The sequence below is a fragment of the Vigna unguiculata genome, chromosome 6, assembly GCF_037176805.1.
Source record: "Vigna unguiculata cultivar grain cowpea cultivar isolate G323 ecotype 2 chromosome 6, ASM3717680v1, whole genome shotgun sequence".
NCBI lineage: Eukaryota > Viridiplantae > Streptophyta > Magnoliopsida > Fabales > Fabaceae > Vigna > Vigna unguiculata.
In genome coordinates this window covers 24983026-25009005 of record NC_140797.1, presented here as the reverse complement: position 1 = coordinate 25009005, position 25980 = coordinate 24983026, and the positions used below count along the sequence as shown (strand labels likewise).

Here is a 25980-nt window from a genome sequence, read left to right as displayed (position 1 = left end):
ACCCCATCCTATGTCCCTTTCATGTCTTATGTATTATTGGAAAGCAAAGCCCAAACAATGGCCCAATTTAAATCTACACTACTAGATTTACATGCACTTCTTCAAGTCTTTGTGATCTCTTTATCCCATTTCAATAATGTGTGAAGCCCATTGAATTTGTGATCATCTAATGGGATGCCCTTTTGAATCTTGTTCATCATTGATATTGTAATTGGGCCTTTTAATGGGCTTGGGCTTGGGCTTGAAGGTGCAATTGGGCTTGGTGGGGTCACATCATCCCCTCCCCCTTGAAGAGGATTTGCCCTCAAATCTTGGTTGTCATCCTCATCAGCTACAATACCTGTAAAAGGAACTAAGTCAGTGATATTAAAAGTAGGATGCACACCATATTTAGTTGAAAGATCTAATTGATAAGCATTATTGTTGATCTTCTTTATAATTTGGAATAGACCATCACCACGGAGACTAAGTTTGGATTTTTGTAATTGAGGAAATATTTCTTTCCTTAGATGAAGCCAAACTAAGTCACCCTCATTGAATAACCGAACTCTCTTACCCTTGTTTTTAGAGTTGGCAATCTTTTCCATTTGAGCTTGAATTTGGTTCTTAACCTTCTCATGAAAATCTTTGATAAATTGAGACTTAGAAACACCATTTTTATGAACAAAGTCAAAAGAAGATGAAAGAGGTAGCAAGTCTCAAGGAGTGAGAGGGTTAAAGCCATAAACAATTCGAATTTGGTGATAACCACTTTTGAGGTCTATTTTTGAAAACATTTTGGCCCCATGCAATTCATCCAACATATCATCTAGTCTAGGAATGAGGTGCCTATACTTTATGGTAATGTTGTTGATGGCCCTAAAATCACAACACATGTGCCATTTGCCATCCTTTTTGGGCACCAACAACACAGGAACAACACAAGGACTAAGACTCTTTTGGACCCATCCTTTGTCTAACAACTCGATCACTTGAGTCTCTATCTCTTTAGTCTCAATTGGATTTGTCCTATAGGTTGGTCTATTAGGTAGGCTGGCCCCTGGGATACAATCAATTTTATGCTCTATTCCTCTAAAAGGTGGGAGGCCTTGGGGGCCATCCTTAGGGAAAAGATCCACAAATTCATGGAGAAGAGCACAGACAGAAGGAGGTAGATCCTTAAGTGAAGGATGTTGGAGACATGTAAGGACAACATGACACAACAAAAGGTAGGAAGGGTGTTTAACATGAAGAGTTTGTAAAAGAGTTTTACGAGTGAGAAGCACTTCATGATGAATATCCTTAGAAGGAGAGAATTCCTCTACCTTTGTCTTAGAAGCCTTGGATAATTTAATAGAGTTGGTGGAACTCTCTTCCTCCCTCCTAGCTCTCATTTGAGCTTGGTCACTAGCAACTTGAGTAGGAGTGAGGGGATGTAACACAAAAGTTTTGGAATGATGTTGGAGGGTGATCTCATTGGTATGGCCATGGTGTGTGGTTTTGCGGTCAAATTGCCATGGCCTACCTAAGAGAATATGGCAAGCTTCCATTGGAATTACATCACATAAAACTTTGTCTTTGTACTTTCCAATAGAGAACTTAACCAACACTTGATGCTTGGCTTCGAGATCCCCATCTTCATTAAGCCAATGAAGTTTGTAAGGTTTGGGATGGGCTAACAAAGTCAAGTTCAACTTCTCAACCATTCTTGTGCTACAACAGTTGCAACAAGATCCACTATCAATTATCAAAGAACAAGTATTGTTCAAAATGTCACAGCGAGTGTGAAAAATGTTTTCTCTTTGATCATTGAGAGGAAGGGTTGGTTAGTTATTGAGAAGCCTCCTAATCATTAAGAGAGACCCTTCTTGAGGGTAAGAATGAAGTTTATCTTTGGACGACTTGTCATTGTGGGAGTCACTAGAAGAGGAGGATTCCTCAGAAGACTCCTCTTGACTGTTGTAGAGGTCTTGGCCCTTTAGCACAATGGTGCGCTTGGTAGGACACTTTGATGCCACATGACCTCTACCTAAACACTTAAAACACTTGATCTCACTACCTCGTTTGGAGGTCTCACCCTTATCTTGACCTTTTGTTGGGTGTCTATGAGCGGTCTCCTTGACATGAGAAAAATCTTTCTTTTGAAAATCAGATTTTGAAAAAGATAGTGAAGAATCCTTGCGAATAGGTTTCCTCAAGATTTGTTGCTCCACTTTGATGCACATTTGAACAAGTTCATTTAAATTTTGATATGGGAGCAACTCAACTTTATCTCTTATGTTGTAGTTTAGACCACTCAAGAACCTAGCAATGGTTAGATCTTCTTCCTCATCTATCCCAGCCCTCAAGATGTACAACTCCATCTTTTGCCTATATTCCTCCACATACATGGTTCTTTACTGGAGCCTTTGGAGTTTATCCATAAGCTCTCTTTTGTAGTATGAAGGAAGATGGCGAGCATGGAGGGCCTCTTTGAGATCAAACCAATATTCAATCTCGGGAAGGCCTTTTTTTCGCTTTTGGAGGACAAGGGTTGTCCACCAATTTTACGGCATGACCTTGGAAGCTGAGGACAGCAAGAGAGACACATCTCTCTTCCTCAACCACGTGGTTGTCAAACAGTTGTTCAACTTTTGCCACCCAATCTAGATATGCCTCAACATTTTCTTTTCCATGGAATGAAGGCAAATCTATTCTTGTTTCTTTGGGGTGAGGAGGAACATGCCGTTGTCTCCTAGTGTGAGGAGATTGCCTTGGAAAGTGGCGTTGTAAGTCCTCCTCCTCGCCACTAAGATCATGATGATGTCTTAATGGGGGGCAAGAAGATCTAGGAGAAGCACGGTGAGTGTGTGGAGGATTCCTTAATTGCTTAGATATGAAGTGCAAATTGGCTTGCATGGCAGCCATTTGATCCTTGATGTCACTCACCTCTTTGGTGAGTTTGTGAAGCATACGACGAGAAACATCTCCCTCATCATCCGCACTGGTCTTATGTTGTGTGGGTTGTGGTGAATTTTATTGGGTTTGCACCCTTGCACGTGTAGCCCTTCTAGTGCTCATGATTGACATGATCTAAAACTTTAGACAAAGTGTGAAATTAAGTTTGAAGAACACAAGTGAACCTCCAAGTAGGCGAGGTGGGTCTAAAAAGACCACTTAATAACCAAGGCCAATCCTAGCCAAGGCACACTTGGGCAAGTTTGAAAGAAATTCACACAATGACTAAGTGCTAAATGATGAGAATCACTAGACACTAGTTGTCAACAAAGAATAAAGAAATCTATAAAACACTAAAGACGGACCCCTAATTGGCCAAAAATATGTAGAGACTTTGGTCTCAAAATTTTTAAGCCACTAAACAACGTGAAAACTTGAATATAAGCTATGCGGCCTAGTAAAAGGTGAGAAAGCACTTAGAACTTTCAACACACTTACAACTAAAAGCAAATTACTAATGGATGATAAAGGTTCTACTTAGGAGATGGGATTGAACACCTTGTGGTTCCCCAAGACACCTAAGTAGGCCAAAATACAAGTTCAAAGAGAGTTAAAATTGGTACACAAAATTTAGGCAAAGAGGAGCAACCCGAGAGCACCAAACTTTTAGAGAACTTTGAGTAGAAAATAAGGCACAAAGGATGCTCCAAATTGACCAAAATAAGTGACTAAATTGTAGAAAAACTAGTAAACTAAAAAGATGCAACAATTACAAGGCACAATGACCAACAAAAATGCTTGAAATTGGTGTTGGAAGCTACTCCTAAGGCCAACTTGAACACCACAATTTTGGACAGCAAAGTGATGCACTCCCAAGAGCACTTTGGTGCCAAATGAAGCCTTAGTTGATGGCTTTGAAGTATACACCAATTGGAGGAATATTTTGACCCCTTGTGGATGCAAAATGCAACACCGAACAGCAACAAAACCTGGCCAAAATAATGAACAAAAACAGCAAACAAACTATGCCAAAGGCATTGGTTAACTCTCACTCAAGCAAGAAATTGATGGCTCAAAACTTTCCAAAATATGGTGAAGGTGAGAGGAAGAATTCAAGCACACTCTCTAGAGTTTTACTTCTCAACCACAACCTAAAATGCTACCTTAGACTAGCAACCAATTTGGAAAACAAATTAACTTAACTCACAATCAAGAGCATTGAAGCCAATATTACTTGCCAATTGAAATATATAACACAAGAAAAACTAATTAAGAAAGCTAAACCACATTGAATATGATTTGACAAGACTGAATTGAATAGCTAAAAGAAAGGACAAGCAAGAAATTAAGGCTTGAAATAAAGGAAAGCACAGCAAAAGGAATCCTAGAATGGAACTAGAATGGAGTAAAAACCAAAAACAGAAACTGCAGTGCTCATAAAATGCTTATGGTATTCATTGCTATTAGTTTTGAAATGGTTGAAAAGCCAAGAAGGGGGGGTTGAATTGGCTAGTTAAAACTTTAGGCTATTTTTGCAAGCCAAAAACCACCTTAAATTGAATCAAATAGATCACCAAGTTAGGATGCAAACAGTACTGAACTATACACTTTCAATCGATCAAAAACAGAGTTAACAGATTGATTTTACTGAACAGATTCTGTTCTGGTATAATCAATCAATTGAAACTGAAAAACAGTCGACTGAAATACTGAGAAAAATGCAGAAATGTGAATTTGAATTTTAAACCAGAAACAATGCTCAAGAATGATCAAGATCAATTCCAAATGATTATACAAACATGCTCATGCTCAACTGACCTCTCTTTCGAAAATCACAACTTTTATAGTCAAACTGTTACGAAATTCAACAGGTTGATTTTCAAATCAATCGGTTGATTTCACTTGACTTAAGTGAAATCAGTCGATTAAAAACAAAATCAACTGATTGAATTTGTTGCAGTCTAAGACTACTGCAGCCAACCCTTTAACCTGTTAAAAACCATTCAACAGATTAAAAGAGACATTTTAACCTGTTGAAAAACCATTCAACAGATTAAAAACACACCAAAGACCAAACTACATGTAATTAATGCTTTAAGGTCTACAACATGAATTACAAACTACAAGTACACTTTCTTAATGATGTAACTACATGGAAAGCACATGTTTCAGTCTTGATCACCATGGACATCATCAAATCTCCTTTCCTTCATCAATGTAGGCTTCATTCCAATGTTTATGGCTTCAAGATAGTTCAAAAGATCTTCATTCAATCTTCATCAAATCTTCAAGAAGCAAACCACCTTGGCTTCTCATGTCAAAAATCTCCCCGTGATTTGATGAAGCCAACCTTTTTTCCATCTATCTTCTTCTATCTTCCATTGCAAAATGTTTCTTCCATTTGTTGGAAACCAATTGATGAAGTAACACCTTAGCTTGAAGCTTGTAAACCTGAAACACATTTTACAACAGCAATATACACAAGCTAGCAAGTGTACAACTATGATTATGCTCCCCCTATCAATAATATGGGTTCAAATTCAGATTTGATTATTGATTCCAATTTTTAATGCTTAGTTTAATGTGATCAATTATCCATTTTCCAATTATCCAATTTTTCTCCCCCTTTGGATTCATCAAACAGAACAAATGCATAAAGATAACAAGCATTGCATATCATTTGATTAATACTGGAAGGAAATACAGCCAACAAAAACTGAAAACAAAAAACAGATGCATAAAGCTGATACAATCAGCCGACTGAAATGAAAAACAACCAACTGAAACTGACAGAACTCAAACTGAAAAATCACAAACATAAGGATGCAATGCATGATCCTAAACAACCACCACACTCAGTCATCCTGAGGGTCATTTCTGGTCTGGAATGAGTGGAGCATATCATGGATATCATGGATTTGGCCATCCAATGCCTTGAACCTCTCATTGCAATAGTTATGATGTTCATGTTGAGACACATTAAGCTCATGCAGTTGGTTCAGCACCATCCTCTCAAAATGTGAATACACAGGGCCTCTATCCTTTGGAGGATTGTAGGGAATCAAGTCCATGGGTCCAGAAGTTGTTTCTTCCTCTTGATTTGCACCACTTGGACCGGCTTCATGGTCATGTGCATCACCAACAACAGCTTCAGCAGCTGTCCATCCATTTCCCACCTTGATAAAGCCCATTTTGTGCAGATTTTGGTTGGAGGTATGGTTCAATAGTCCAGTTGACTCCTCTAGCTCATCTTCTACATCAATACCAAAGTATTCAATAAATTTAGACACCAAAACCACATATGGAAGCCTAAAATCCGTGAGCCTCTTGGCCTTGAGCATGTGATCACGAAACACATAGATCCAATCCACTTGTATATTGTGTTGAATGCAGTACATGAGTATCAAATCTCCCTCATTCAATGTTGAATGGTTGCTACCACGTGGAACAAGGATTTTTGTGACAATCATACCAAGTAACCTTTGATCCACCTTGAGACCACCAACATGGAAGTGTTTGATTTCAGCAATAGGATTTCTCAAGCATTGACCATAGTATTGCATCTTGTTGAATTCTGGAACAGCCCCAGTTTCACCTTTTCTCACTTGCACACCCCTTGGTTTGAGTCCAACCACGTCTTTCCAAGCTCTCTTGTTGATCTCCATTTCAATACCCTTGATGCTGGACAGTAGGACATCATTTTTGAACTCCAAGTTGGTGAAAAACACCTTCACCAAGTCTGGATATATTTTCCCTTAGGAATGCTGATCTGCTTCCTATTCATCTTAATGAGGAACACTTGAATGTTGTCCTCATGATCCTCAAACCATGCTTCAATTCTTCCATGGCTTTCATGATTTGGAGACCTTGGAGTAGGAGGAGTGGAGTGCTCATCATCAGATTGAGTAGCTCTTTGGGAATGACGAGGCATGATGAGTGTTGGTATGGCTGTTTCTAAGAGATGTATGATGCAAATGCAGCAACATAAGTGCAGTATTTATAATTCAACAAACTGATTTTCAGAAACAGTTGATTAAATGGTGCAGATTTTTCTAATTAATTCGTTTTATGTTACCCAAATCAATTTAATGCAGTCCAAAATAGTATCTCGTGCATTCATGATGTTTTCAATGTGTTTTTATGAGAGAATCAATCAGTTCAGATCATGTGAGCTGCATGCACATTGGAATTGTACACTAGAATGCTTTTTGGTCAAACAATTCAGTAAAAGTAACACATGGCTGATGAAATGGGCAGTTAAGAGCAGATAGTACCTGACAAAAAGATGCTTGCTTTGACTGAGTCAGCTTAACAATTCAATTCGTGAGTAAAAGCACAGTTTAAGTAAAATCAACACGCTTGCTTAGCCTTACACCATAGTCCAAAAGTTGATGTTTCAACCATATGATTTGTGCACAGCCATGTCCAGCAGCAATATATTCAGCTTCAGCTGTGGAAAGTGCCACACAAGCTTGCTTTTTGCTATTCCATGAGATTAGACTTGATCCAAGCAAATGACAAGTACCACTTGTGCTTTTCCTATCCAATTTGCACTCTGCATAGTCTGAATTTGCTGTAAGATAGAGCAAAGACCCAATCAACCCTCTATATTTGGTTGAATCTACTAGTTGGCCAACCTCATCTGCATCCATAAGGCAATTTGTTGCAATTGGAGTGACAGCTTCCTTGTAATCCTCCATTTTGAACTTTTTCAAAAAGTCAAAACAATATTTTGATTGATTTAAAAATGTTCCATGCTTGAGTTGCTTGACTTGTAGCCCTAGAAAGTAGACAAGCTCACCCATCATGGACATCTCAAACTCTCCCTGCATTGTTGCAACAAACTCTTCACACAATGTGTTATTATTTGAACCAAAGATGATATCATCAACATACACTTGAACAAGTATAACATCATTATCATGTTTTCTAATGAAGAGTGTTTTATCCACTGCACCTCTAGCATAACCTTTTGATAAGAGAATATTGCTTAGCCTTTCATACCATTGCCTTGGTGCTTGTTTCAAACCATATAAGGCCTTTTTCAATTTGAAAACATGGTTAGGATAGAGATGATCCTCAAATCCAGGAGGTTGTGATACATACACTTCTTCATTTAGGAACCATTCAAGAATGCACTTTTCACATCCATTTGATGCAATTTAAAGTTACACATGCAAGCATATGCTAAGAGTAATCTCACAGCTTCTAGCCTAGCTACAGGTGCATAAGTTTCATCAAAATCAATGCCTTCTTCTTAATTATAACCTTTAGCAACTAGTCTAGCTTTGTTTCTTACTATATTACCATCTTCATCCATTTTGTTTCTAAAAACCCATTTGGTTCCAATTATATTCATGTCATTAGTTTTAGGCACTAGAAACCACACATCATTTCTTGTGAATTGATTGAGTTCATCTTGCATAGCCACAATCCAATTACTATCATTCAAAGCATCATTCACATTCTTAGGTTCAATTTGAGATACAAATGCAACATGTTCACAAAATACAATCCTACATCTAGTAGATACTCCCTGTTTGATATCACCTATGATGTTGTCCTTTGATAAACCTCTAGGCTGGATCCAATCCTTGGGCAATTTGCTGTTTGCAGCTTTTTCAGTCGACTGTTTTTCCTTTTCAGCCAACTAATTTCCTGCAGCAGTGGACTTTTCTGCAGCAGAAATCTGCTCCTGCAGTATATCTTCCTCATCTGTATTCTTTGACACTTAATCTTGCAATTTTGGGTTAGTTTCATCAAATACAACATGCATAGACTCTTCAACAGTCATCAATCTCTTATTATAGACTATATATGCATGACTTTGTGTAGCATAGCCTAGAAAAGCACCTTCATCCGCTTTTGCATCAAATTTGCCAAGACTTTCTTTGCCATTATTTAAGATGAAGCACTTACATCCAAATACTTTTAGGTGACTTAAAACAGACCTTCTCCCTTTGAAAAGCTCATAAGTGGTTTTCTTCAAAATTGGCCTAATCAACACTCTATTTAAGACATAGCAAGCAGTGTTGACTGCATCAGTCCAAAAGTACTTAGGTAGTGAGTTTTCATTTAACATAGTTCTAGCTAGCTCCTCAAGTGATCTATTTTTCCTCTCAAAACACCATTTTGTTGTGGTGTTCTTGGTGCAGAAAAATTATGGTTGATACCATGCTTTTCACAAAAGTGTTCAAACTTTTCATTTTGAAATTCCCCACCATGATCACTTTGAATAGACACTATCTTGGAACTCTTTTCATTTTCAAGCATCTTGGCAAGTCTTTTGAAAGCATGAAAAGTGTCATTTTTGGCAGCTAAGAACAAAGTCCATGTGTACCTAGAGAAATCATCAACAATGACTAATGCATAAAGATTGCCACCAAGACTCATGGTTCGAGATGGACCAAATAGATCCATGTGAAGCATCTCTAAAGGTCTTTCAGTTGAAACAACATTTTTGGATTTAAAAGAGACCTTAGTTTGTTTTCCTTTTTGACATGCTTCACACACTCTATCCTTCTCAAACTTGAGTTTTGGTAGTCCTTCAACCAACTGTTTTCTATTCAACCGATTGAAATGTTGCATGTGTATGTGACAAAGTCTTATATGCCATAACCCAGTATCATCCTCTTTTATAAGCAAACAATGGATGCTAAATGATGCATGATGCAAGTCAAGTAGATATATATTGTTGACTTTCTTGCCTATCAAAACAATACTACCATGTGCATCATATATCAAAAAACTATTTGGTTCAAACATGACTTTAAAGCCTTTATCACATAGTTGACTTATACTTATCAAATTGTGTTTGAGTCCTTCAACCAGCAGCACATTCTTGATGTTGAAAGAGGATCCATTGCCTATGACTCCATTTCCAAGGATTCTTCCTTTGTTGTTGTCTCCATAGGTTACAAACCCTTCCTCCTTCAACTCCAACTTTGCAAATTTAGTTTTATCTCTTTCAACTCCATTTTCCATTCATTGTTTGGTTTAGTGGAAATATGTGTCAAATTAGAAACAAAAGATAACTTTAAATTATTAATTTTTGTGAACTATGAACTCCTTTTGTAAACGAACTATGAACTGCTCGATATCCCTTTATCTTATAAAAGAATTGAAGCCAAGTTAATTTCGAAACAGAACTATCAATACATAGTTTTCTGTAAATGGCCCAACATGTCTTATTGCTTCATCTAATTTTTTTCAAGCATGTAAAAACCATTTAAATTATATTATATGAAAGTTTAAATGATGAAAAATAGTTATTATAAAACCTAACCTTAGTCAATAGTAGAACTTAAATTATTGAAAATATGAACTTGTTACATAGGAAATGACACGAAAAATTGAAAAATACCTTGCAAAAGTCGAATATTTGATTATAATATTGCGTAGTAATTACGGAGCTTAGTTTTCTTTTGTCAGCAATTAACAAAATTAGTTTGACATAATTTTAAAAGTAAAAAACATAAAGAACATGTTATAGCAGCGAAAAGAAGCTACATTATGTGGATTTTATTTTACTAATTATTATTCATAATGTAAGTGTTGTAATAAAAGTTATGTCAGTTTATATAAATATATATATATATATATATGTATATATATATATACATATATATATATATATATATATATATATATATATATATATATATATATATATATAAAATGCAAAAGCATGTTTCTTAGAAAGCTTACATTCATGTGCTTTACCCAACAATATATAGTAAATAAATGACAAAAGTAATGAGTGTCGAATCCCGCCCTATTAAATTGAATGTGTAAAATGTAAAACATTGTGTGCTAAATTGGAATTTTATTGCAAGGCAATTAATAAATAGATTTTAGGTTTCTCAGTTTTTTTTATTTAAAATAAATTATGATTTTATCGGCGGTTACAACTGCCATTAAATCTTTTCAATTTTTGAATTTACTGGCGGTTACAATTGCTGCTAAGTATTAAATATATTTTTTTAATTTATTTAGGGCGGTTAAAACCGACTTTAATAAGTTTAGTGATGGTTATTCCAGCGATTATAATAAATCGACGTTATGATGCTTTTGTGGCGTCAAATTCTATGTCGGTTAATCAACTGACGAAAAAGAGAATAGTGTCAGTTCAAACCGTCTCTAAATTATCTATTAAACTGACGCTAAAATTTAAACTTCTAGTAGTGTGTTTTATTATTATTAGTATTAATATTATTAATATTAACATTATTATTAGTATTATTTGTTTACTGCTATTGGTACTATATATTGGTATAAGTAGTATTAGTTTCAATATTGTATAACTATGCATCATATATCCACGCATCATTAATCAATCAAATATTATGAATTTTCTTATTAGTACAATAAATTCATATTTATTATGAAAGTTATGGATTGTCCATTGAGTTGCTGACCGTTACTGAGTTTGATTACTATTGATGATATTTATATTAAGTATGCAACACTTGAGTTGTACCCTTTGAGTTGTCTTTTGTACCTATAAATAGGAATTTTCCCCCTTGATAATGTGACACAGAATATCAGTCTCTACTCCATATTCTCTCACTTTATTCTTCTCTCTATTATTAACTTTATTTTATAACACGTTATGAGCACGAAGGCTATCCAACTAAAGTGGAGATATTTTCTCTTTAAAGACAATGCTATGCGTACTTCAATCCAAGCTCTTTCTAATCCTTTCCTTATTGACAATTTTGTCTAATATTCTTATTTTTTGTGATAAAAAATTATTTGACTTTATCAAGTTTCATATTTGTCTTATTATGATTATTATTATTATTTTGTCTATATTAATTTTATAGTTTCATAAATAAAATTTGATTATTATTCATATTTTATGAGTGAGTTTTTAATAAGTCAAACCTTACAAAATACTAATTTGTGACTCTTGATATTACAAGAAAAAATTACTCATATTCTTGAGAATTAATAGATGAGTCTTGATGATGCTCTAAGAAAAAGAAAGGAGGAAATAAAGCATCTGAGCAATAATTTGCTCTTGTAACAACAATATCGTGAAAAAAATATTTCACAAATATTCTCAAATTATTTCATGCCTTGTTATGGCTAAACAAAATAATGAGTTTCTGATGAAAAATCATGAGACCAAATTGGTTATGCTTCTTTCCCAGGATGAATGCAGTAACATCCATGAGACTAAATTGGTTATGTTTCATTCCTATAAGTGAATGCAGTAAGTAACATTTGATCCATATTTTCATGGTCATAAAGGAAATTTCAAAGAGACATTTTGTCCTCAGAAGTGGAGCAATAGTGTGAACAAGAGAATAGAAAAAGATGAAAATAACGACAAATAATATGAAAATATAATTTATCACTACGGTGGTAAAGGCAATTTGGTCGTACTTTTCTTACATCGAAGCATCCTAAAAATCACGGAGAAAAACATAGAAACGCACCTTGTGTTTATAAAGATGATGATTTTTATTTTGGCCATATGATTGTCACTCATCTTAATATTGTTGTTTTTCTTTGCTAAACTAAATAGAATGAAAAATGGAGACATTGATCACCTTATTGGGGATGGAAGTATTAAGATTTCATTAAATGATATATTAAATTTTTTTTTTGTGTAAGAATGTGAAGTAAAGGTTTTAATATGGATTTGTCGTTCTAACTTTCCTATTTTATACATATATAAAGGTTCAAAGATTTTCGGAGATGATATTCTTAATTTTATTTGATATTATTTGATAATATATGACTTGTGAAATTGATTAACTTTTTATGGTTCCTACAAATGCTAATGATCCAAATACAATTGACATTAATTTATAATAGAATTGAACTGTGGTAAGCTTATTGGTTCCAAAGATAAAAATCCTCGAAAAAGAGAAGGAGCTAAAAAGACAAGATGACCTAACCAAAGAGGTGTAAATCATAAGATTCATTTGACATAACTAATGATTTGTTGAAATTGTTGAAAAAGATGAGATATCAATAAAATTATGTCATGAATAAGATAATATGGACGTTGACGATGCTTTAGCATATAATATAACGATGAATGTTATGAGTGACAATGAGGATCAGGATTGTCGACAAAGAAATGATTGGCCAGATGGAAAGATGAAATAAAACCAAAATTAGATTTGCTTGTTAAACAAAAGGTTTTGGACCTGTAGTCCGCACACCTGAAGGTGTAAAGCTCATTGAGTACAAATGGATTTTTGCGCAAAACAATATTATAAAGAATGATAATTATATGAAAATTCATGAAGGATTTAATTTACCCATAATGCAAATTCTAAAGGGGATTATTCAGTAAAATTGAACAAGTCCCTTTTATGGATTAAAGCAATCAAGACATACATGGTATGATTGTCTTTGTAAGTACTTGTTAAAACAAAGGTACTTATCCTTATATTTATATGTTAGGTGTTGATAAATGTCATTTTAGACCTCACAATAATAAATAACTTCTTTGTCAAGAAATACCATATTTTAATGTTGTAAGAGAACTAATGTATTTTGCTTATTATAGTCCAATTGATATAGTATTTGTTGTAAATTTGTTAAGCAAGGTATAATTTTTCACCTACAAGAAGAAATTGAATTAGTGTAAAACATATATTTCATTACCTTAAGGGTACTTTGAATATAGGCTTATTTTATTCAATTGATTCAAAATCAAATGAGTTATGTATATGACGATTATTTATAGTATCCTCATAACGGTTGATCATAAACAAGATATTTTCACATGTGGTGGCACAATGATTTCATGGTGGTCTGTGAAACAAACCATAATAGCAACATCGTTAAATCACGCAACTTTTAGCATTACATGAGGAAAAATGGAATCAACAACTATGCATGAAGACAACAATGCATATATTGCTCATTTGAAAGAAGGATATATTAAAGATTTATTTACAAAGTTTTTGCCAAGGAGAATTTTGGAGCAATTGGTTCACAAGATTGGACTTCGACATCTTAGAGATGAAAGTTTGGGGAGAAATAGAAGAACATTATATCAAAGAATTAAGAATGATGTATTCTTTATCCTTCACTGGGTTTTTATCCCAGAGGATTTTTCCTAGTAAGGTTTTAACATGGCACGTTCTTTGATCAATATACACCCAAGGGGAGTGTTATGAAAGTTATGGATTGTCCATTGAGTTGCTGAAAATTACTCAGCTTGATTATTATTGATGATATTTACATTATTTGCATTAAGTATGCAACCCTTGAGTTGTACCTTTGAGTTGCCTTTTGTACCTATAAGGAATTTTCCCCCTTGATAATGTGACACGGAAAATCAGTCTCTACTTCATATTCTCTCTCTTTATTCTTCTCTTTATTATTAACTTTATTTTATAACAATATTCAAATATTTTTTTTAATTTTAATATTTATCATTTTAGAAAATTAATAGTAATGATAAAAATAATATTATTTTATGTCTATGATTCTCTTAATAAATTTTGGCATCAACTTCATTTTGTATTTATTTTGTATGAGATCCAATGATTGTGAATTTTTTTAAAGGAGTAAAACAATTACTTTTACAATCAATTATTATGATTTATTCTAATATTTTTTTATTAATTGACCCATTAATTTCATTAATTGTTTTTAATTTTGTAACTAAGAATATATTGTTTTTTATTTCATACATTTTAAAATCTTTTAAATTTATACAGTTGTAATTAATAATTATATAATTAATTTCTAAAAATTTTGGATCAATGAGTTGATTTCATTAATTACTGTAAATTTCTTTAACTATGAAGGGAGTTTTTGATTGGTAATCGGTAATACTGAATCAATAATTATATTTTATTTTAAATTATTCCTTTAGTTATTAGTCAACAAATCTTCGTGTTTTCGTAAAGTGGCAAGTTCGCCCTACTTCTTCGTGTTTTTGCGAGGGAAACTAATCTTGAACATTTTAGAGCTTGAACAACACAATTTGGAATGCTTGGAGGACTACTAGGGCTTGTGGGAACTATCCTTTCTTCCTCTTTGTATCTCCTCCCTCTTCCACTTCCATTTTTGTAAGCTTGTGCTCTCCATGACAATGGAGAGCTAAACCCATTTTGTTGAGGGTAGATGCAACCACAAAACTTTCATGTATTTGTGAATGATTTGAATATATATATATATATATATATATATATATATATATATATATATATATATATATATATGCTTCTTCCATTAATTGCTAGTATCCTTGTTTCTTAGTTTAATGCTTGCTTTGTTTCAACCATTCATTGAATGATATTAAGGTCATTAGGTATTGAAAAATTTCTCTTGAAACCTAGACTTGGAACAATGATACCTAATGAAACTTGTATCTAGGAATGAAACTTGACCTATTAGTTATCTTAAACCCTAGTTCATAAAGCGGGTTTACTTATTTAGGGATTCAAGGAATTGATTCTTAATAAGGAAACCTAGGCTCATTCAACTAAGGGATTAGGGCTTAAGTAAGCTTATGAGTTGACTTTAGTAATTTAATGGAGAAGAGTTTTAATGTTTTATATGCATGAGAGTGAAGTCGGTAAAACCTAACCCCAACAATATCAATCCATTGCATTTGTAGTCTTTTTCATATTCTAGAGTTTCAAATATCCAAGTTCACCTTTTACTCGTTTATGTGATATTTATTTTCATGCACAAAAACCAAAATTATGGATTCATTTATCAATTTAAATTAGTTATTAATTGCATGATTATTTAATATTCATGAGTCTCTTGTGGGAATGATATCCCGGTCTTACCCTCTACTATTTGCACAAATTTGTGATACACTTGTCAAAGTCTTAACAAGAATAAAAAATAAACAATTTTATGATTTGTTTCTAAAATGGTTTCATCAATTAATTTCATTAATTGCTTTTAATTTTCTAGCTGTGAATGGATTGTTTTCTATACCATACATTTTGAAATCATTTAAATTTATACAGTTACAATTAATAAATTAATAATTATATGATTAATTTCCAAAATTGTTTTATCCGTGAGTTGATTTCATTAATTATTCGGTGTAACACAATGTTTAAGAAGTATATACTAAGACACTATAATATTATTATTTAGAAAACATTAATTATTACATCCATAGTTTTAGTTCTTAACAATAACATATTCTAATAATTTAATTTTAATTACCTAAAAGTATAAATAATTATTTAGTCTATTGTATTATTACTTGCCTTTAATTTATATCTTAATTACTTAAATCTATATATAATAATTAAATCAATTGTATTATAACATGTCTTCTATTAATGTATGTTGAATAGGTAATTATGAAACAATTTGTGTTATTTAATTATGCTATATCAAATATTTGCAGTTGCACATTATAACGAATTCAAATCTTATTTGTCTTACATCAATGCAAATTTTAAAAAAATAATCAAATATTATCATTTTAAATATATTATTAGTGTAAAACATATATTAATACATTGTTCCTAATACTAAGATACTTATCTAACTAATAAAAACTATAAATTAACTAATAGAAATATTACATGTGGTTCAATTTGATTTAGTTTGAATTTTATAAAAATAAATCCAACCATATCAACTTGACCCGTTTGTTTTGGATCAGTTTTATATTTTTATTGTATAATATTTTTTTTACAACTATGTTTTATATTTATAAATTGTGGCAACGTTAAAGGATAACTCTTATGATCTATCTCTGTTATGTTTAATAAATCTGGTGCACAAATATATATAATATTGTAAAACATTCAAAACATAAATATAAAAATTAGTATTTTTTGTTTTGTTATCTTTTAGTAATTTTCTCCATCAAAATTAACAATGTAAAGTTTACACCACCAAGATAACTCTTCCTTAGTCTCATTCATTTGTTAAAGATAGTTGTACTCCTCTACCATAGATTTATAGTCATGAACCAAGTAAGTAACATTACATATTTTTCCTACATAAATACACATATCTCGTATATGACTGAAATAATATGTAAGATGACAATATTTAAAAATGATTGATTTTTTATTTGATTCGGTTCAATTTGAACCAGTTCAAAAATTTCAAACCCCAGATTTATTTAAATCATTCGATTAAAAAAATTCAAACCAATAAAAAAAATCCAAATTTAATTAGTTTTCATTTTTCTTGGATTGATTTTAATTATTGATTTAGATCAGTTGAATTCTAAACATCGGTAATGTGCACACACATGCCTTCATGTTTTGAAGTTTTTTGTAACTTTTAATGATGAAAATCAAATATCCATGTTGTAACTTCATGTTTGGAGTTCGCACTACAATAAAATGATAAATTAACCACTTGAAATAGCATTTTAAAATTAAAATAAATATTGAAGGAATGATAAAGTGATCACGATAATGAGATCGATATTACTAATTAAAAGTAGTTACTAAATTAAACACTATTTTATAAATTAAGAATTTTTAGTATTTAAGATAAGCTCTATTATTAATAAAAAAAATTACATTTGATTTGTGAATTCCAATCCATTATTAAAAGAATTAAATTTGAACTCAATAATTCTTAAAAAAATTCCTTACCTAATAGAAAAATTACTTGTGGGTCAATTTCATTTAGTGTGAATTAATTTAAAAATAAAATATTGACCCAACCAAATCAAGTTGTATATTTTCGATCATTTTACCATTTTACTATAATATATATATATATATATATATATATATATATATATATATATATATATATATATATCATTTTACAAATCAAAAATTCGACCCCAAACTCATTTAAATCATTTTGTTCGAAAAAAAATCCAAAAAAAATTCAATTTTACTTGTTTATCATTTCTCCAATGGAGTTTTAGTTATTGTTTTAGATCGCTTATATTCTAAACATTCATAATGTGCACACACAAGCGTGGACGTCCCTTAAATTTCTTTGTTGTTTATAATGATGCAAATCAAATATCTATTAGGAAAAATGAACTTGTTCCTATGAGTATTGTTTGAACTTTTGTCCCCATTTTGATGGGTAATTTTGAGGACCAACTTGTATTTTTGGGAAAAAAACCAAAATAGTAATTAAAACAAATATTTACCCAACCAAATCAAGTTGTATATTTTTGATCATTTTACAATTTTACTATAATATATATATATATATATATATATATATATATATATATATATATATATATATATATATATATATATATATATATATATATATATATATATCATTTTACAAATCAAAAATTCGACCCCAAACTCATTTAAATCATTTTGTTCGAAAAAAAATCCAAAAAAAAATTCAATTTTACTTGTTTATCATTTCTCCAATGGAGTTTTAGTTATTTTTTTAGATCGCTTATATTCTAAACATTCGTAATATGCACACACAAGCGTGGACGTCCCTTAAATTTCTTTGTTGTTTATAATGATGCAAATCAAATATCCATTAGGAAAAATGAACTTGTTCCTATGAGTATTGTTTGAACTTTTGTCCCCATTTTGATGGGTAATTGTCGCATTGATGGGAAATAAATATGGCTATGAATAATACCTAATTTATTTCATTTAGTATGGGGAAGAGGATATGTATGTACAGTGGCAGATTATATATGTAACAGGGAGGAGCCTTGGCCCCCCCAAAATATTTTTGATTTTTTTTAATTATGTATATATTTTTTGATTTTTTTAATTATTTTTTTTAAAATTTTGAAATTTTTTAAAATTATAAATAATATATTTGAAAAATTGATAAAACTTTAAATTATGTCTTTTTAATTTTTGTATAAAGCATAATACTTAATGTTAATAAATAATAAAATATAAAATTAAATATAATAAAGAGTAAAAATATTTAGGTTTGATTATTTGTTTATTTTTATTTTTTGTAAAAAAATGTCAAATTTTGACTAAAAAATCGAAATCAAATTAAGACTAAATCAACTTGAGGACCAACTTGTATTTTTTGAAAAAAAACCAAAATAGTAATTAAAACAAATATTTATTAAGATATTCTTTTATTTTATTTCTCATTATCTTTTTAGGTTTTCATAAATTTGTACTTATCTCAGCCTCATATGTTTTCTTTTTGTTTTTGAAGAAAAAAAGAAGTTAGACACAAACTCATTACTTTTGCTCTCATTTGTCATATGTTTTCTTCCTTCCTTGAAGAAAAAAAGTTAACTCTCTTGTCTCACTTGATAATAAACTATTAGTTTAATAGTTATTAACATTATTTTTTATTTCATGAACCTTGTATATTCATTTTTTTATGAATATAGAAGAAAAAAAATAATGTATTATGTGTTTTTTCAAACCGATTTTATGATTTGATTATAATATATTTTTCTTTCAATAATTATGACTCTCAATTTCTCATTACATTATGATAAATTATTTTTTAATATTAACTTTTTTAAAAATATATTGATGAGGAATAAGACCATACATTCATTCTTTAGAAATGATAGAAGAGAAGTTGTTGGTGAAGATGAAAATAAGATAAATTTTATTTCTTTACATATTTTGAAGTATTATACGAATGATCAAATTGTTCAGTTAGATAAATTATTTTTTGAAGTATTATATTAATGATCCAATCTAATAATCAAATAATTATATTGTTTTGGCCCCTCCAAATTTTATAGTTGAGATATGCCACTGTGTATGTACATATCTGACATATACGTGTTCCCATAGTCATCCCAATACTTATCCTCATCGTCATCTCATCTCATCTAAATTATTAAAGTTCTCATAGTTTATTAGGTGACCTAATATATATTAGGTTACCTAATATATATGAACAAATCAAATTGTGTCTTATTTTTGCATTAGATGAATCAAAATCCCATGAAGAATCTGAAGATTGAATTTGATCATGAAGATTTAGACGTGTATTTAGGTTGTGTTGTGTTAACTGGTATACTTTGTATATTTCGCTTGCATGATTGGATCATCAAATTATAGTTAGAAAGCTTTTTTAGAATGCATTCAAGCTTACCTTGGTGATAGGATTTTTTTTAATTGATTAAAAAGATGTTTTACTATATTAAAAATTTATTTATTTGGGTTCAAATGACCATAAAGGGCATTTTAATCAGTTAGATAGTCGCTTTAATATAATAGAATCACCTAGAACCATGAGTATTTGGGTTCATGTTAGATAATCACCTAGAATCACCTAGAATCACCTACAACTCCATAAACATTTTTTACTTTTTTTTATTCTAATATGCTAAAATAGTGATTAATTGACCAATTACATGAATAAGTAAAATTAACATATTTAAATGTAGTTTAACTAGATTAAAATAGTCAATTTGAAATCATACAATTCTCTCATTTAGAAATCATTTCACATTGTATCAAAGCATAAGTCTCTAAAAAAGTTTCATAATTTATCATATGTTTTATTTTAATATGAAATTGACAACCCTTTTTGACAAGTGCAAGAGAAAAACATGACAAATAATCATGAACTACTCAAATGTAAATAAGAAACATAATTAGCTATTCATTCTTTCAACTGTAAGAAGACTTTCTTTATAAACTACTAATTGGGAATATCCCCCTTGTATGTTGACACCAAGCTTTTGAACTGTGTGGGTACTTAAATCAAACCAGGCTACATCACCATCATGTGTTTGGAAGAGTATATTGCCCATATTCCTTGTTCCAATAGGGAACGCAATGTAAGGTATTGGTCCAAAAACAAAGAGTTTAGTCCATGTTTCCTTCTTACCAACTTCAACCAAAATTGATATGTAAAATATTGTTGTTTCTGCATAATTTGACATCAAAGCAATTGACTCATTTAACATAAATAATTGTCTCCTTACAAAATTCATATCGAAATTATCATATATTTCCATGGGTATGTCTAAAGGTGGGGGGGTCATAATGCACACCTTATTGATCAAGTCAAATGATACTAAATGTTGAATAAAACCATCTCCATAACCCAACCAATGACACATTCCCTCTAAGTAAAATTTATTATTATCAGCATGACTTGAAGGTATAGAACTATCCAATTCAAGTTTTGTCCAAGAGTTAATTTTTACGTTATACATCTCCCACACAAAATTGAGGAGGAAAGGATCATTTACATACACATCATCATCAGATATAGCCCAGAATAATACTTCCCTAATCACCTTATACTCATCTCTAACACAATCATAGCCAAATCCATGATAGTAAATCTCAATATCAACATAATGTGGTGCATTCTCAAATGGACTGGGAGGAATGGCCTTGAATTCCCTAGTAGTTGGGTTCCATAAATATCCAAATTGTCGCATACCATTTACGTATAGACAAAGAAATCCATTGAAACTAGAAGAACCTAAAATACCAATTCCCTTAGGGTAATCCTCTTCAATTTGACTAGGCCAGTTTAATTTTTCCATATTTTGAAACCTCTCACCAGAAATTGAAAATAAGGAGGATTTGTAATGATTCTGGTAAAGTGGAGAGAGATTCAATAAGAGGTATGTATCATCATAGTATGATTGATGATTACATATGAAGTTATTACGAAGGAGGTTCATGAAATGATCATTTTCAAACAAGAGGGCCCATGATCTTCGTACACATCCAAATCTCTTAAGAGATTTCAAAGGTAGGTTAGAAAGAATAGAGAATACAAAATCATCTGGTACGTGATTCATAAGCTTTTGAGCTAGAAAATTATTGTCTCTCTTTGGGTTATGCAACCAAATGTTAATAAGTTGCCAATCATCCTTGGTACTCTCATTCCATAGGTAAATGCGGTGGGAGATGTGTTTACAATATTTGATAACGAGATTCTTGATAGTGATCTCTTCCAAGTACTCAAACTGTAAAATAAATTGAGTAAGGAAAAGAAATAATAAAAAAAATATGAATAAGTTACTTTGTGAACCTGGTTTTCCTTAAGGAAGAGGGTGATATTGGTCCCCCTTGATGATTGTTGGGCATTGATGTCCTTGGTAATAATGAAAGAGGCATCTGGTTGAGATTCCTAGGTATATTGGTCATGATCATAATGCTTAGAGGTGACAATAACCTTGTTAGCAATCAAATATGTAGAGTAGAAGCCAACTCCCAAATTATATGACAAATCTAAAATAAGCACAATAGAATATTACAATTAATAAGCATGCAATAAAAGTGCAAATGAATATGAAACAATGACACTTTCCTACCTGCTCTGCTCATGCCAATGCCAGTGTCGATGATAGAAAGTGTTTTGTTATCCTTATGGGGTATCAATCTTATCAAACCATCATCTAAAATGTTCTTGTTTATATGGCTTTCAAATTGAATTTTATCTAAAGCCTGTGTATACGTACAATGATTGATAACACTGATATAAAATAAAGGGTTAAATATGCTTTTAGTCCCTTAACTTTAAGTAAAAATTGGAATTGATCCCTCTTCAAAACTTTGGACCAATTTAGTCCCCCATCATTAGTAATGCATGAATTTAGTCATTTTAATCACATTTTGTTAAGTTTATTTGAGGTTTCAATGTGTTTCATGATAGGATTTCAGCTAACATTGAAAGAAAAATGTGTCAAATAGTAAACAAATTAAACGCTATCATGAAATGCATTTGAAAGACGGGAAACAAAATTTGGTTAAAAAACTTGAATCCACCTTTTTCTAAAGACGGGAAACTAAATTCGGTTAAAGTTTCAAAGAAGGACTCATTCCAATTTCTAGTGAAAGTCAAGAGACCAAAAACATATTTAACCATACAATAAATGTTCAAATAAAAATCAAATTAAAAGTACTACTTACATTTGAAGCATTGTTGATAAGTTCACGAAGGAATATTTCTTTATTAGAATAAAATGTCTTGTTCATTTGTCTCAACATCTGACTCATCTCACCCTTCAATACAAGCATTTCATCATTCGACATCATGGTTGGTTCAGAGTAATAACAAACCAAATAGAATAGACTCAATTTAAAGAAACAAAACCACTCATAACCGCTTTTATATCCATTTATCACAACCATCATATTTTGATTGGTTAATAGAAAACCATCACACAGTTTGACTTTTCACTATTTAAATTAAAAAAAAACATTAATTATTTCTTAGCATTAACTAATTAATTAATTTTTACATTTATTAGTAAAGCGTTATCATGATCACTTAACTTTTTTTTTCAAATGTTATTTAATTTTATTTTAAGTTATTAATTCATCATTTAATTGTACCGTGAACTCATATAACACATAGATATTTGATTTCTATCATTGTTGGCACATTAAAACATGTTTGTGCACATTAGCAGTGTTTAGAATTTAACCAATCTAAAAAATAACTAGAAATCTATCTAAAAAAGATAACTAATTAAAATTGAAAATATTTTATTCGATATATGTGATATGCAAGAAAAAAAAATGTAATGTTGTTTACTTTATTCAAGCCTATAAATTTGAGATAAGAGACTGAGAATATATATAACACAAAAAGAAAAGTTATACTGATGATGTCAATGTTACATTCTTAGTTTTGATGGAGAAATTTATCAAAAGAAAACAAAACAAAAGAACTAATTTTGATATTTATGTTTTGAATATTCTACAATACTATACGTATTTGTATACGAAATTTGTTAAACATATAAGACGTAGATCAGACAAGTTATCCATTAATATTGTCACAATATACACATCATTTTTTATTAATTTTAATTTTTTTAGGTGTACCTTAATTTTAAATTTAATATATTTTTCCTTAAATATTTATATAACCTAATTATATATTATTTATCAGCTTTAAATTTAAGATTAAAGAAATTATAAATCATACATTAGATAGAAAATAAATTAAATAGGAAAGAGTAAATATCTTAACTTGAAAGTTTTAAAAAGCCAATATTTATTTAGAAGGAATAAAATACAAGAAAATAAAATAAAATACATTATCATCTCTTAAATACTTACATATTATTTAGTTTTATTTTAAGTTATTGATTCATTATTTTATTGGATTCAATTAGATTGTGAATGCAAGTAACACATGTATATGAGAGAATGTTATGGTGTAAAATGGGGATGAGTTTCATTTTTTCTCAAACTAATCTCTAGAGAAAATATTCATGGTCATCTCTATTTCTATTTCCATACCCAATTAGTATAAATTATTTGTCTCATCTCATCCTTATCCCCCATCGGAAATGGTAGACGACCCACATTCGTGCCATACCCACTTTCTTATTTTTTTAATATTAATTTATTATTTGAGATAAAAATAAAAATATCAGTAAATAAAACATAATATTATAAAATATTCAATATATAAAAGGATGTATTCTCATTTTTTCAATGTGAAATATTTTGAAAAAAAATTATAATTATATAAATTTCAATTAGAATTCCAAAGAACAATTGGATAAAATTAAAAGGGTTATGTAATTTATTTCAAAATTACACATGAATAAAATTTTATGACAACCAAAACATCTATTATATTTGTAGTCATTAATGAAACAAAGTTGATAAAATTAAAAATATTTTAACTACATTATAAAAATATTACAAATGTTCAAGTTTAAAAATATCTAAAATGTATGTTTACTTACTTTTACTAAATTATATTTAAATCTATTTTCTTATTCACTAATAATGATTATATTGTGTAATGTATACAAGACATCTCCTGACTCAGGGTCATGACAGTCGATATTCCCAAAATTATCTCGACTTGACAACTACTTCATACTATTTCACTACAAGAAAAACGCGATTTATCTACAAATATTTACATACGGATTTAAATCCGTAGGTAATGTAGGTATTACATACGGATTTTACATACAGATATGTAAAATTGAGTTACGTACGAATTTTTTCGTAGGTAATGTAAAAATGTATTACCTACCGATTTTCTGTATGTAAAATTCATATATTTATATATATATATATATATATATATATATATATATATATATATATATATATCACATTAGAGTGAGAATATTTGCGAAGGATAAGATCCATAGGTAATAATTGTATGACCCGAGAAAATTAAATAAATAAATAATAAATGCAAGGTGAAGAATCCCTAAGTTCATTAATATGGATAGAGAAGACAAGGAGCAATGGAATCTTAAGTGGTTAAGAGTACTTCCCTGGTATGAGAAGACTTAGGTTTAAGCCTTGTGTATGTTATTAGCATATTAATTTAATTGTTTTGTTATTTTAATAATATGCTTGGTAATGGTGTGTGATAATATAATCCTAGAGGTGTAGGATTTATCATGAAACTTGAATGGTGTAAGGATTATCTTGATTCTCTTTTTGGCTAAACGAGATGTTTAGATTGAAGGACCCAATCATTGTTATGATCTTGATTCTTTTTTTGGCTAAACGAAATGTTTAGATTTTTCTTCTAAATATGACACACTTAATATTATTCTTATTATTAATTTTATTTCATTTTACCATTATTATTATTATTATTATTATTATTTATTATTATTATTATTACTATTATTATCATTATTATTCTTATTATTTTTTGTTTTTACTATTATTATTATTATTTTATTATTTTATAATAATAATAATAATAATTATTATTATTATTATTATTATTATTATTGTTTTTTTATTATTATTCTTATTATTATTTTTATTTTAATTTACTATTATTATTACAATTACTATCATTATCATTTTTTATTTATTATTATTATTACTATTATTATTATTAATTTCATTTTATTTTATTTTAAAATTATATTTATTAGTATTATTATTTTATTTTACTATTATTTTATTTTATTATTTTTATTATCATTGTTTTGTTTTATTGATGATTTTATTATCATTGTTATTATTTTATTATTGCTTTATTTTATCACTATTATTATTTTATTTTATTTCATTAATATTACTGTTTTTTATTATTATTTTTTCATTTTATTTTATTATTATTATTATTTTCATTATTATTTTAATTTTTAAAATTTCGTTTTATTATTATTATTATTATTATTTTTATTATTTTTATTATTTTTATTATTGTTATTATTATTTGTATTACTATTTTTATTTTTATTATTAA

General features: G+C 30.0%; 1 protein-coding gene across 1 annotated transcript; it reads right to left on the bottom strand.

Moving 5' to 3' along the window:
- Positions 1-20416: 20416 nt before the first annotated feature.
- On the bottom strand, positions 20417-21751 carry LOC146885677 (F-box protein CPR1-like). Its single transcript, XM_085674270.1, has one exon. It carries the CDS (start codon positions 21581-21583, stop codon positions 20417-20419), a length of 1167 nt encoding a protein of 388 aa, XP_085530396.1. The 5' UTR covers positions 21584-21751.
- Between the last annotated feature and the right edge of the window lie 4229 nt (positions 21752-25980).